At 45.2% G+C, this 13,587-nt stretch overlaps 1 protein-coding gene across 11 annotated transcripts in view; it reads right to left on the bottom strand.

Moving 5' to 3' along the window:
* The window catches only part of LOC125291559 (low-density lipoprotein receptor-related protein 1B-like), a 344,912-nt gene extending 332,121 nt beyond the window's left edge, over positions 1–12,791 (bottom strand). For all 11 annotated transcript variants that reach the window (XR_007193020.1, XM_048238358.1, XM_048238347.1 and 8 more), the window contains exon 1: positions 12,520–12,791. Coding sequence is in view for 10 of the 11 variants with exons in the window: in XM_048238358.1 (XP_048094315.1) it covers positions 12,520–12,613 (94 nt within the window). In the remaining variant the exon portion in view is untranslated. The remainder of the gene's footprint in view (positions 1–12,519) is intronic.
* Between the last annotated feature and the right edge of the window lie 796 nt (positions 12,792–13,587).

Below are 13,587 nucleotides of genomic sequence, written 5' to 3'. Positions count from 1 at the left end.
CCGACAGCTGAGCCATCAGAAATTTTCAGCAGGTCCGTGACACTGCTGTGCCCTGTCCCAAACCACACACTGCTGTGCCCTGTCCCAAACCACACACTGTGCATTAGCCACACACGCACACACACACACACACACACATGCAACACACACACACACAACACACACACACACACACACACACACACACACACACACACACACACACACACACACACACACACACACACACACACACACACACACACACACATACACACAAACAAACAAACAACCTGTCCTAGCATCCATGAACAACAGGCCAAACCCCAGCCCACCTGGAAGAAGAGGAGGAGAATGTTCTGTTTAGGGAACACACTGTGTGGAGTGTGTGGACGTTAAGCCGGGTGAGACCCAGTCTATCTAAGTGTGAGGTAGCAGGCCTCTGAGGTGAGACCCAGTCTATCTGAAGGAGGATGTGAGGTAGCTGTGACCTCTGGAAGCTGTGAGACCCTGTCTGAAGGAGGATGTGAGGTAGCTGTGACCTCTGGAAGCCACGGCTAAGGAAGACAAACTCTGAAAAAACTTGTTTTGGGCAACACAACAAATAGTAATTTGCAGTGATTCAGATTAGCCAGCAAATTAGGATCAGATCCACTTCAAACTGAACTGCCATTCTGGCACAGACCGAATGGAACTGGGACAGGGACCGACCCAATGAACCGTCCACAAAGAACCATCCCTTCTGCTGTTCCCATGCTGCCAAGATGCTAAGAGTCCCACTGAGTCCAAAAATTGCTGACAGCACCAATCAGAAGTTGAAGCAGAGACAAAAATATCAATTTAAAGAGTGGCCAGTGACTCACCGAAACTAACAAAGACAACATGACAACTGCGGTCAGTTCAATTTCGGAGATGCGCTTTGATGGCCACTCACTGTAGAACTAAGAGAGGATTCAGGACAGGACAGACAAGATGATGTTTTCTAATCAACATATAGTGTCATGAGGGCAATAAAACATCTGTTCCCGGGCTGAAAAGAAATATAAGAACTATTACTAAAAAAGGATTGCACATCACCCATTAATATGAAATTGAAAGAGTGGAGACATATTACATATATATATATATATATATATATATATATAAAATTAACACAAATAAATAAAATGATTTATTTATTTAATTAATTAGTTGCACACCCCATTACCACAGGGCCTGGATGCATTAGTCATGGCATAGTATTTACCAAGGCAATCTGCTGCATTTCAACAATGGCCAGTAATTACTAATCAAATGAAACCTCAGCAGAGTTAGCGGGCTGGAATGGGTCTGAAGGGTTAATGTCACTCTCTAGTCAATGGTCAAAAAAGGCCTCCTGCTGACCACAACGGCCTAATCACCACAGCAATACAAAATGAACAAAAATCAAGTCCAATCACAGTCTGTTTTTGCCTCAGAGAGTGACAACTCTGTGTTGTTTTCACTCTCTCCCTCTATTTCTCTATTTCTCTCTGGTCCTCTGTCTTTCTCTCTCTCTCTCTCTCTCTCTCTCTCTCTCTCTCTCTCTCTCCCCTCTCTCTCTTTCTGCCTAAATCCTGGCACCTCGACTCATGTTGCCTGCAGAGCCAGTAGTCTTTGATTTGCTCCCCCACAAAGACAGGAACTTTCTCAAGGAGGAAAATAAAAATCAACAAACTAGATATTACACAAAGAAAAAATAATAAAGTAAAAGAAGAAAAAAAAACCACCTCACAGTCCTCAAGGCCCCGGCGTGTGCTGTACGAAAAAGGAAAATAAAATGCAGTGATTATGCAGTCGACCCCTGGGCTGAGACAAAACATAACAAATATCTGGACCACACATCCATTCCATACATGCACACACCCACGTACACACCCACACACATACATACAAATACACACACACACACACACACACACACACACACACACACACACACACACACACACACACACACACACGGCACTCAAAGGCTCAGCATTCCCCAGCAGCGGCGGCTTAGCAGAATGCCAACACGAGGTGAGCTGAGCAGAAAATTGTGAGAATCAAAAAGGGGCTCAAAGCGCCAATCAAGTGAAACATTGCTGAGGGTCTTTGCATAGCCCGGGCGTCGGGTTTGCTGGTCTCAGCCCAACACTGAGGTGTTATTGCTGTGTGCCACGCTTCACCAACATAGAGCCTTCATCTCACAGTTCAGTGCAGAGCAAGGAGAATGCTCAAAAACCACTCCAGTGTACAGGATGCCGACTCGTTTGACTCACAGATACAACAACTACAACTACCACTGTTACTATTACTACAATTGTCTTTACTACTACCACTACTATCATTAATACACCAATAACTTCTACCACTACTATTACTATTATTTCATTATGTATGCTACAGCTACCAACTATTCGATTACTTCTACTACTGCTGTACATAATCTCTACTCTACTGATTGTTTTTGATGTCTTAAAGCGTAGAACCTGGCGCTGTGCTTATGTACAGTATAGCAAAGAGAAGCCTCCATCCTCCGTTTCTGAACTCCACCTATCCACCTCAAAGATGAAACCACAGCCAGGCGTGCTCCGTTGACCTTCCCTGTCCTTTGCAGACCTTTTGAAGCCTCGGCGTTTGTGTAGGCTCAAACGATAAACAGAGCACAAGTCCACCATCAAAACCCCAAAGGCCTGTCACAGGGAAGGACAAATGACAGCTGCTTCCCCGCACTCCACTCCTCTAACATGCTACTGGGCTCAAACAATCAATGCCTGATGAGAAGTTTGGCTTTTTTCCCTACCTCCACTAGTCTTTGCTTCCTTCTTGTTCCCTCCCTCTCTCTCTCTCTCGCTCTCTCTCTCTCTCTCTCTCTCTCTCTCTCTCTCTCTCTCTGAGAGGCTGAGGTGGGTTGGGGTGAGCATATTCTGCTAGTCATCGTCAGAGATGGTGGAGAAAAACAAAGGGAATCTGGTGTCTAATGAGAACAAAAGCAGGGTGGGAAAGAACATGACATCTCAGTGCAGTATGTTGCAAACAGATAGAGAGTTTGAGCGCACAGAGAAAGAGACAGTGTGAGAGAGAGACAGAGAGAGAGTGTGAGAGAGAGAAAGAGAGAGAGTATAAGTATATATACTCTTTTGATCCCGTGAGGGAAATTATGAGAGAGAGGGAGTGAGAGAGAGAGAGACAGAGAAAGACAGAAAGAAAGGGAGAGAGAGAGAGAGAGAGAGAGAGAAAGATGTTCAGAGATGAAACTCTGAGACCTGTGTGTCAGCCAGGAGAGAACCTTCTGAGGAGGAGAGAAGACGGCACATGGCCACCAAAACAAGTGTGAAGTGTCAACCAGCGCTGGGTCTCGGCCCGCACTGTCGCCATGCTAGTGAGAGGGACTCGGTTGGGATTTAAGGACTAAAGGAAGACATGGTGGAGTAAGTTTGCACGTTGGCCAAGGACCACATTCTGCTCGTGCTCCAGCCAAAAACACTGTGAGGCGTGCTCAGCCAAATTACAAATGACCGTCAATCGGTCAGACAAACAGGCAAGCACCCAGCTCCGTAGCCGTACCTGCCTGAGCAGGCAGCAGTATTTCAGGAGCGCTCAATCCAATACCTCCTCCAAAAGCAATCAGCGACACACACACACACACACTGTAACACTGTTTTCCTCCTCTGTAGAAGCAAGCCCTCTCTCTCCTCCTACTTTGCCTCGCCTGCAAACCTGAACTTAGCGAGAGAGAGAGAGAGAGAGAGAGAGAGAGAGAGAGAGAGAGAGAGAGAGAGAGACAGCAAACCGACTGTCCCTGATTCCTTAAGTTAGTCAGTCAGGTTCCAGTTCTCCCCCACCAGAGGGGGGTAGGGGGTGGGGGGGGATTCTGAAGATGTTCTGAAGGCCGACATAGAACTGGTAGAAACCCACTCTCACAGATTACATCACCCCCACAGCAGAGGGTGGGTTAAGTGATGAGAGTAATCCCTCCTACATCTAAATCACTAGCTTCCCTACTCAACTATCTACCACCCACATCCTGTGTATGTGTGTGTGTGTGTGTGTGTGTGTGTTGTTTGTGTGGTGTCAGTGCCATAATTACTGACAGCTCTTAAGTCTGAGTAGTGATTCACATCTCTACGACTCTGCCCAAAGGCACATGCTCTTACCTTAGCTAACTGTGCAATTTGTAACAAGAAAGTTGTTATTTGTTCTCTCTCTCTCTCTCTCTCTCTCTCTCTCTCTCTCACTCTCCCCTCTCTGTTACGGTGGGAGAGGAATAGTGACTTGAAATTGTATTCCAGCAGCACACAGCGTGTGGAGTGAGGTTCCAGAGGCATGCATAATCAACCCACACAACCGTCAAACCAGATTTGAATACGAATGAGTTTTGGATTACGTGCTGGTATTGGCAATCTCTAATACCACTGTTTAAATTATTCTGTCAGAATTGACTTGCCCCGCGAAATGTGAGAATATGAATCTCTATCGCCTCCTTTCAATGCTTCGGGTCTATCAGAATAGAGATGTCGCTTTAAATCACCCCCCAGGTTTTGCTTTTTTTTTTTTGTGCTTTTTTTTTTAAACATTCCAGCATCAGGCTTTTAGGGATTTTAATCAGTTGGTAAGTGCCAGGTGGCAGCTGAACTGGCTTCTCTGTAGTCTGGCTCAGTCGCCAGGACTCACAGCCAATGGTGGCAACCAAGGGGGTGGGGGCATACAAGGATGATGGGAAATGTAGTTCCACCTGCATCTGTAAAACCCAGTCTTGCCACAGGTAAGTCTGCCGCTCTCCACATTAGTGATAGAGGTGTGTGTCACGTGCACAGACTGGGCCAGATGCCCTCCACAGGGGGAGTCCTTGAGGCTTTATTTATAGAAATAAACACAAAAAATAAATATAAAAAACCTTGTTATTCCCATAGTGGATGGTCGAGGTCTCCTTCAGAGCTCCATCATTGAAATAACAACAAAATTAAACCCAACCAGTCCATTGTGTAAGAGATGTCATGATCAGCCTTGTTTCATTGTTCTCTCACAGTGTTTCCCCTACGCCACGGTTGAAATTAATACCGCCACGGTATCAGGGCAGAAGCACAATGTAGCTGCAGTTGCTTTTTGAATAATCCTGCCGATGTATCCTCCCCTGCTGGCTGCCGCTCACATTGCAATTTAACAACAAGTTGCCTAAACTAGTCAGAGGTTATTATGGCCCGTCCAGTTTCAGTTCACATATTATATATTGTATTGATGTAGCCTATTTAAAACATTAACATTCTTCTGAGTGTTTCCTCTTCATTTAGCGGTGCCACTGCTTCAGAATTAGGGGAGACGCACAATATTGTCCAGACGCATAGTTGGCTAAATGCCCTCCGCTGGCTACAAAAGATTGCAGTTTAACAATAAACAGCAATGTTAATCCGAGGCCTACCCATCTAGTTTTATTCCATAAATATATTGTTTTTATAGATGTTAGTGGCATGCACTAACAAGAGCCTACATAACCTAATATTGACCTAATATCAAGAGTGTTGTGCAGATTCCCAGGGCAAATTTGCATGATGTCACTGTCATAATGATGTGAAGACATTTTCACTTCCCAGCTCATGTGAATGCAACACATAATCTGAATTGCACAACAGGTGCACAACTTCTGCCATGGCATCATCATCCCCCTGGGTACTAGCAGTATCTATTTGTGAATTGATCCTGGGGTTGGTTTTAAGGACAGGTGAACAGTGCAAGTACATCCCTCTGCATATGCATATGTAGATAATATGATCCAGTTGGCTGTTTAGCTGCTCTAGCTAACGGCTATTTATCATACTGCCTGTTCCTGTGGTCTTTAACAACCATTTTACACTGATAAAATGCTACTGAAAGAAAATTGCCTAACATTCAATGAACTTTCTGCACATGGACCCCATGCTGTGATTTGATTTCAACATTATTGGATATCAATTATTTAATTACATTTCTTTTTCAGGCAACCTCTGCGTGGCCTTAATACGGAAAATAATAATCATATTACACATTCTGTAGCAAAACTTGAACACCTCTGTGTTGAATAATGCATTTGTGTTTGCACAGCTCAAGCAGACTGGCTCCTCCCCACTACCCGGGAATAATTCTGGGGTAGAGTGTGTCCCCTGCTCCCCCGATGGCAAACAACCACTCTGGGCGGATGCACTCCCCCACTCCTGCTAAGAACCAGAACTGTCTGCTCAGCCCTCTGCTGCGACCTGCGATGAGGAACCTTGTAGGTTTTTTCCACTGCTAACACATAGTAATGGGCAAATCAGAGTGAGCTATAGCTCCTCTCCTCCCCAGCAGACTGCCTGTGTGTAGTGAGCATACTCGAGCATAGCGGCTAACAGCACATCACTCTGGTGAATGCTAAACATTAGTTACCGCAGGATGGGAAGGCTGTCCTATGTTAGACCATCTCCACAAACATACTGTTACTTTTACTTAATAGCATGCATGCAAGCACGCTTGCACCTACCTATTCAGAACTGCATTAAATTAACCAATCAATTAATTAATTAATCAATCAATCAATCAATCAATCAATCTTTCAATCAAACAATCAATCAATCAATCAATCAATCAATAAATCAATCCATTCCTTCATACACTGAACCAATAATTCATTCAATCATTCATATGTATGTTCATTCATTCATATTCAGATAAAATTGAGGAGAGGAGAGGCTCACTTCTGGACGTTCACTTCACTCCAACCCTTAACCAATTAGAGGGACCAATCCATGTCCGCATTTAGCCACATAATGACACATGATGCGTTCACTGACTCCGCGACTACACACTCTCTCCGTGCGTCCCTGGGCCCCCGTGCTGCCAGCGGCTCCCAGCTGGTCATCCATCGAGCCCCAGAGTTGGCACGGCCCTCCGGCCCTCCGTGCCAACGCGCTGAGGAAACAATAAAGCAAAACAAAACAAATCTGGGGTTGAAAAGCCCCTAAATCATTGCTGAACAGGAAAAAATCGTGCAGACCAGACTGCGGCCATCTTTGAAGAGGGATGGGAGGCGGGGGGTCCGTTTAATGAGTCAGCCCTCTGGACACCAACTCCGACTAAACTGCCATCAGGGCAAATGAGGCGCGAGGAAAGACCGGCACCAAGCGAAACACACCGAGATGGCAGACGCCCTGTCCACTCAGTTCTGTAAGGGCTGTATGGAAGCTGCTGCTCTTAGCAATGAGGGAGAGAGGAGAGAGAGAGGATAGAGAGGGAGTGAAAGAGGAAGGCAGGGAGAGAGACAGGGTGAGAGAGAGAGAGAGAGGAAGAGGGAGATGGAGAGAGGAGTGATAGGGAGAGAAAGAGAGAGGGCAAGAGAGAGAGAGAGTGACGGAGAAAGGAAATGTATAATGCTTTAAAGAAACAGGGGGGGTATATAATGCCTTGGAGAGAGAGAGAGAGAGAGAGGGAGAGATAGGGGGAGAGAAAGGAGAGAGAGAGAGAGAGAGAGGGAGGAGAAGTCTGACGCAGCAGCGGTCTGCTCCGTCATTTATTCCATCACTCAGACAGCCATTTAGCAAACAGCACCAGCACCTCTCAGTGGAGCTACTCTGGGCCATATCTGTTACGGATCTGTCAGATATGTCTAATCGCTGCTACTCTCTTTTCCTTATGTCTGTCTTCCACTCGTTTTCTCTCCTTTCCTTTCCCTTCTTTTCCTTCTGTCGCTTTCAGCCTCTTGGGTCCCAGAGTAGATCGGAGGCAGATAGGGTGCTCTCCTGGAAGGGCATAAGCTCTGGAATTTCCTCTCTATTACCTATCCTCCTCCCTGTCTCTCTCTAAGGAATACCGTTTCCAAATCATCACCACCTTGAGCTACTCCCTCTCGGATATATGTCATTCCTCCTGTCTTTCCTCTTTTCTTCCTCTCCTCTGGATATATGTCATTCCTCCTGTCTTTCCTCTTTTCTTCCTCTCCTCTGGATATGTCATTCCTCCTGTCTTTCCTCTTTTCTTCCTCTCCTCTGATTCTTTCTTTTCTTTTTCATTCCCGGGAATTCAGATTTCAGATTTTATACAGTTATAACAGTGTACAAAAGGTTGTGAAATATAAGCCTGGTTAGCTCGTCAGTCACATGACTGTGTAAAATGAAAAATAATATAAATAAAAGACATAAAAGATTAAAAGCACTAGTTAATAATGATTCAATTAAATAATATAAAGAGATCACTAAATATAGCTTATACTACTACTATTACTACTACTACTACTACTACTAATAATAATAATAATGTATAATATCAAAATGGGATAGTGTATGAATAAAGGCTACTGATTGCAAATGACAGTAGGCATGGTTCTGTTCCACTGGAAGGGCCCAGCAGCTTCATGTTGTCATCACCACTTTTCTGTCTTTCCTATGAACACCATTTTACAGACACAACCACTCCTAGCCACTGACCAATTAGTTTTACAGACGCAACCACTCCTAGCCACTGACCAATTAGTCTGACCTGCTCTGATGGATTTATTTCAGCTCTCTTACTTTCTCTCTTTCTTTTCTTGCTTGCTTGCTTTCCTTCTTAATTCTTTTTTTTCTTTCTTTCTTTCTTTCTTTCTTTCTTTCTTTCTTTCTTTCTTCCTCTGTGGGGTCATATGTTCATGGGATTACCAGGTCAGCAAAAAGTATGAGGCACCGTAAAAATGAGAGACGCTGTCAGCAGCCAATTACCCAGCTGTAGGAGAAGAAACCACCTGAAGCTTGGACTGTGGATTTCCACCGAGGTAATACAGTATACCACACGGCATACACGGATGGGCTCTGGATGTTTGAGAATAAATTGGCATAGAACACAGCTGCCCTTGATGGAAACCAGCTATAAAAACAAAAAAAGGCAGCCCACTATAGAGGGTCAGCTTTCAAACGTCCAAAAGTGGGAAAAAAAACACACACACACACACACACACACACACTAGTTTCCCTCCTATGTCAGCAGAATGCGTTATCTAACCTTCTTAAGGTGGAGTTTCTGCCCCAACACCCACTCTACTGCCTCCATGTCTTTAGGAGTGTGTTGGATCACCCCAAGGGAAAATAAAATGACCAGGATGAACTTTCACCACATCAGGAGTTTGTAGAGGAAATCAAAACGTTCAAAACACATCAAGCAAGCAAGTAATCAGGACTCTGCACTCACACGGAGTTTCAAACTCAAGCAAGGCCGTTCAAAAAGAACCAAAACATTTGCTCTGTCGTCCCTACCACCCTTCCAAACTAGCTGACGGTAGAGAGAGCGCTGCTGGGCTGAGGTGGGAGAATCTGACCGCACGGTGGAGGTCCCTGACGGTGCACATTTTGGTCCGCTCACCTCTCGTCCATGCCTTTATTGACTCAAGACCAATTGCAGGTTCAACTCACACTTGGCCAATAAAACAATGGCGGCAGGCAGAGATATAATCTCATTTAATTAGCCTCTGGTGGCCATCATCTGATTTCATCAAGAGATGACTGTCTAACCCCACACACACACACACACACACACACACACACACACACACACACTCACACACATACACACACACACAAACCTGACCAAGTGTTTTGCCGAAGTCGGACATGGGTTTCCAGTAACCTTGATCTATTTTGTGATCACTGGCGGAAGCGGTACGGGGGTACATGGGGGGCAGAGGGAGGTTAACTGATCTGATGGAGACACAGGCGCTGGGTTTTGGCGTAAAGATGAGTCATTAGGCGTCATCTCACAGTATGCTGTTAAAGTTCATCTGGCCGCCAGGGAGGTATTTAGGGCATGTTGATTGTGAGGGCATTGAAGTAGGATGGTAGGGTGGAAAAAAGGAAGAAATTAGGATGTGGTCTTAGCGTGGACATGCATCAACACCACCAAAGATCGTCATGTGTATGTGAAGGGGTGTATGTACAATCAGTGTGTATGGGAAAGAGAGAGCTGAAAATACAAAGTGATGTTAACTGGGTTTGTGTCTGTCTGTGTTTCTGTTTATGTGTGTGTGTGTGTGTGTGTGTGTGTGTGTGTGTGTGTGTGTGAGGAGAGAGATGTAAAGTTCAGCCATTCTAATAGCATGCCCCTCTGATAAATGCATGTTACAACCTCAATTAAGCAGCTGGGATACCCACATAGGAAGTCACTAATCAATTACAATCCAGGGAAAATAAAATGACCAGGATGAACTTTCACCACATCAGGAAGCTTGTGGTGAGGAAATCAAAACGCTCAAAAACATCATCAAGCACGCTGAGTAATCAGGACTCTGCACTCTCACACGGAGTTTCAAACTCAAGGCCGTTCAAAAAGAACCAAAACATTTGCTCTTGTCAGTTCCCTAGTACACCCTTCCAAACCAGGGGCTGACGGGTAGAGAGAGCTGCTGCTGGGCTGAGGTGGGAGAATCTTGACCGCGACGGTGGGAGGTCTGTCCCTGACGGTGCATTACTTTTGGTCCGCCACCTTCGGCCCATGCCTTTATTGACTCAAGACCAATTGCAGGCTCCACCACACTTGGGCCAATAAAACACCGGCGTGCAGGCAGAGATTCAATCTCACGAATTAGCCTCTGGTGGCCATCATCTGATTTCATCAAGAGATGACTGTCTAACCCCCACACACACACACACACACACACACACACACACACACACACACTCACACAGACAAGCACACACACAAACCTGACCAAGTGTTTTGCCGAAGTCGGATATGGGTTTCCAGTAACCTTGATCTATTTTGTGATCACTGACGGCCCGCACATGGGGGTGGCAGGAGGAGGTTAACTGATCTGATGGAGACACAGGCGCTGGGTTTTGGGCGCAAAGATGAGCCATTACGCCATCTCACAGCATGCTGTTAAAGTTCATCTGGGTCAGCCAGGGAGGTGCATTTAGGCATGTTGATCGCGGAGGGCATTGAAGTAGGATGGTAGGGTGGAAAAAGGAAGAAATTAGATGTGGTCTTAGCGTGACATGCATCAACACCACCAAAGATCGTCATGTGTATGTGAAGGTGTATGTACAATCAGTGTGTATGGGAAAGAGAGCCGAAAATACAGCGGATGTTAACTGGTTTTGTGTCGTCTGTTATGTGTGTGTGTGTGTGTGTGTGTGTGTGTGTGTGTGTGTGTGTGTGTGTGTGTGTGTGTGTGTGAGAGAGAGAGAGTGTGACAGAGAGAGAGAGATGTAAGAGAGACAAAGCCAGTTCTAATAGCATGCCCTCTGATAAATGCATGTTACAACCTTCAATTAAGCAGCTGGGATACCCACATAGGAAGTCACTAATCACCACAATCCAGGGAAAATAAAATGATCTTGCAATCTTGAGTAATTGTTTTAAAAAGCTGAGTTTGTCTTTAACAGCGAGTCGTTTGATTAAAGGAGACATGCACCCTTCTGCAATAATGCTGTATGCATGTCCCCCACGAATCCTAGACTACAGATTAATGCATCTCTCTTTAGGAAAGCAGCACAAAGGGAGGACATATAATGGGTACTCTTCCCTTTCAGACGCTCTCGGATCTGACAGGGAGAGAGAGTTACAGATAGAGAGAGGGGTTATGCCCAAGCAGATGTTTGCGGTGCGGGAGTGCGTCAGGATTTAACTTCGATGCATTCATCCGTATCTCCCATAAAGCCAAAATCTATAGGCAGCGCTGCTCTTCGCTTGGCTGTGAATGCCACCCTGCCGTTACAATAACTCAACCAGGACCCTTTTCCTCCAACAATGACTGCCTCGCTTGCTGCAGAAGCGTCTTGAGAACACTTGCGTTGTTGGAGATTTCACTACGCCTGGTTTGACTGCAAACAGTTTTCATGAGCTTTTCCAGAGAGCACCATCCTCCGTGGGTGGCATTGATAGTTGGAAATAAAGAGAAGCTGAGTCGCGCTCTGTGATAAAATGTCAACCTACCACAAAATCCGTGGCATCTGTCATAATTCGCGGGAATTGTAACCTTTCTAGAGTTGAATTTCATGAGGTATTATAGTGACCATAATATATTTCTTTGTAGCGCTGCTGAAAATTAGATCATTTGATCAAATTCTGCACCAAAATTGTATTTTATTCCGACTGCCCGAATGTTTTGTATGCAGGTTTGTGTGCATTCACTTGGTAGGCTACTAACAGACCGCGTCAGTTTCGAAGCTGTCTACCTGCTGCATGCAAAAAATAGCCATATCCGCATTACACAGATAGGCTACCAATAAGTTGAGCTTCTTGTTTCACTCGCTTATGTGACTCCACAAACGACAGCCTTCCGCGCCACGGCGCTGAAACACCCCATGCGTGTCAATTAACAGCTCTAGAAGGCACCAGAACACGGACCACGGACCACCTCAAATATCCAAGGACTTGTCTGCTAACATCTATTTAAAAAGACCTCAAATGAGTGATGCTTCACTGGAGATTCACAGCAATCAAAGCATGACAAGGACAAATCACACAATGAGACAAAAGTACAGCACAACAGCATCTGCAAGTTTCATCGTTACGGTTACGTTGCGCGGTATCAGTATCCGCTCGCCGTGTGTCTCGCCTTACCTGACTCTGGTGCTACGACCCCGGGTGCTTGAGCGTGTGAATATATATCCCCGAATCCCAGAACGACGAGAAAGACAAGGATAAATTCGGACATCGTTGCCGATTGAGGAGCGAGGGGGATCAATGCACTTCTCTGACTGAGGTCCCGCTTCGGCCTCCAGTCGAGTGCCGTTCTCGGAGGATGTCAAGGGAGAAATGTCTCTGCGAAGCGGACCAGCCCTTCTTCTCTCCTCGCATTCAGGCTGATTTTTAGGTGCTCACATGGACGCGCGGGCGACAGTGTGAGGGGAGTGAGGAGAGCGAGGGAGCTGTTGGATGAGGAAGGGGCGGGGAGGAGAGAGATGCGAGGAGGACAGAGATTTCTGTGTGTGTGTGTGTGTGTGTGTTTGAGAGAGAGAGAGAAAGAGAGAATATCCAGTGTATTTTTGGTCTTTGTGTGTTTTTGCTTGTTAATATCAACTTAATAATGTTAAATGCAAAGAAAAACACCTCATAAACAAAGACCAGTTGCAAGGTGTGAATGGTTTGGTAATCTGTTAATTAGCTCTACTCTGATCCTGAGAGAATAATGTGGTTTTTGCAAACAATTCCACTTGTGTGGTGGTGGTCGTGTACCTGGAAATATTTTTCAACATCTTAAAAAAAAAACAGGTACCTTGTGAAAGTCATTGTAATAACGACTTTGTAGCCTTTCACTTATTAACTCCATTTGATAAATGTGCCAAAAAGATCCCAAGACAGCACGTCTCTAGGCCTTCAAAATTAGATGTATTTTTAACAAATTGTATCACTTCAGTACTGTAATCAACAACGCACATCATATAGCCTAAAGGAAGTAGGCGGATGAGTTTTTGGATGAAGAAGCCATATGTTGAAAGCATATATGAAAACTGCATTTTCCGGTCTGAGTAATGGCTATTTCTGGAACATGTAGCAGAAACTGTGCAGTAGGTTCTCAGAAATGTAAACACTCATGCCACAGGTGTTCTCCCTGTTCTGTGCATACTAACTATACAGTATACAGTGTTATGCCCAGTTCATCGACAATCTGAAGCATTCAACTCTTCA

This window comes from Alosa alosa, chromosome 3, assembly GCF_017589495.1.
Source record: "Alosa alosa isolate M-15738 ecotype Scorff River chromosome 3, AALO_Geno_1.1, whole genome shotgun sequence".
Taxonomy (NCBI): domain Eukaryota; kingdom Metazoa; phylum Chordata; class Actinopteri; order Clupeiformes; family Clupeidae; genus Alosa; species Alosa alosa.
Note: the sequence above shows the minus strand (reverse complement) of the source record. Positions and strands in the feature narration are given on the sequence as shown.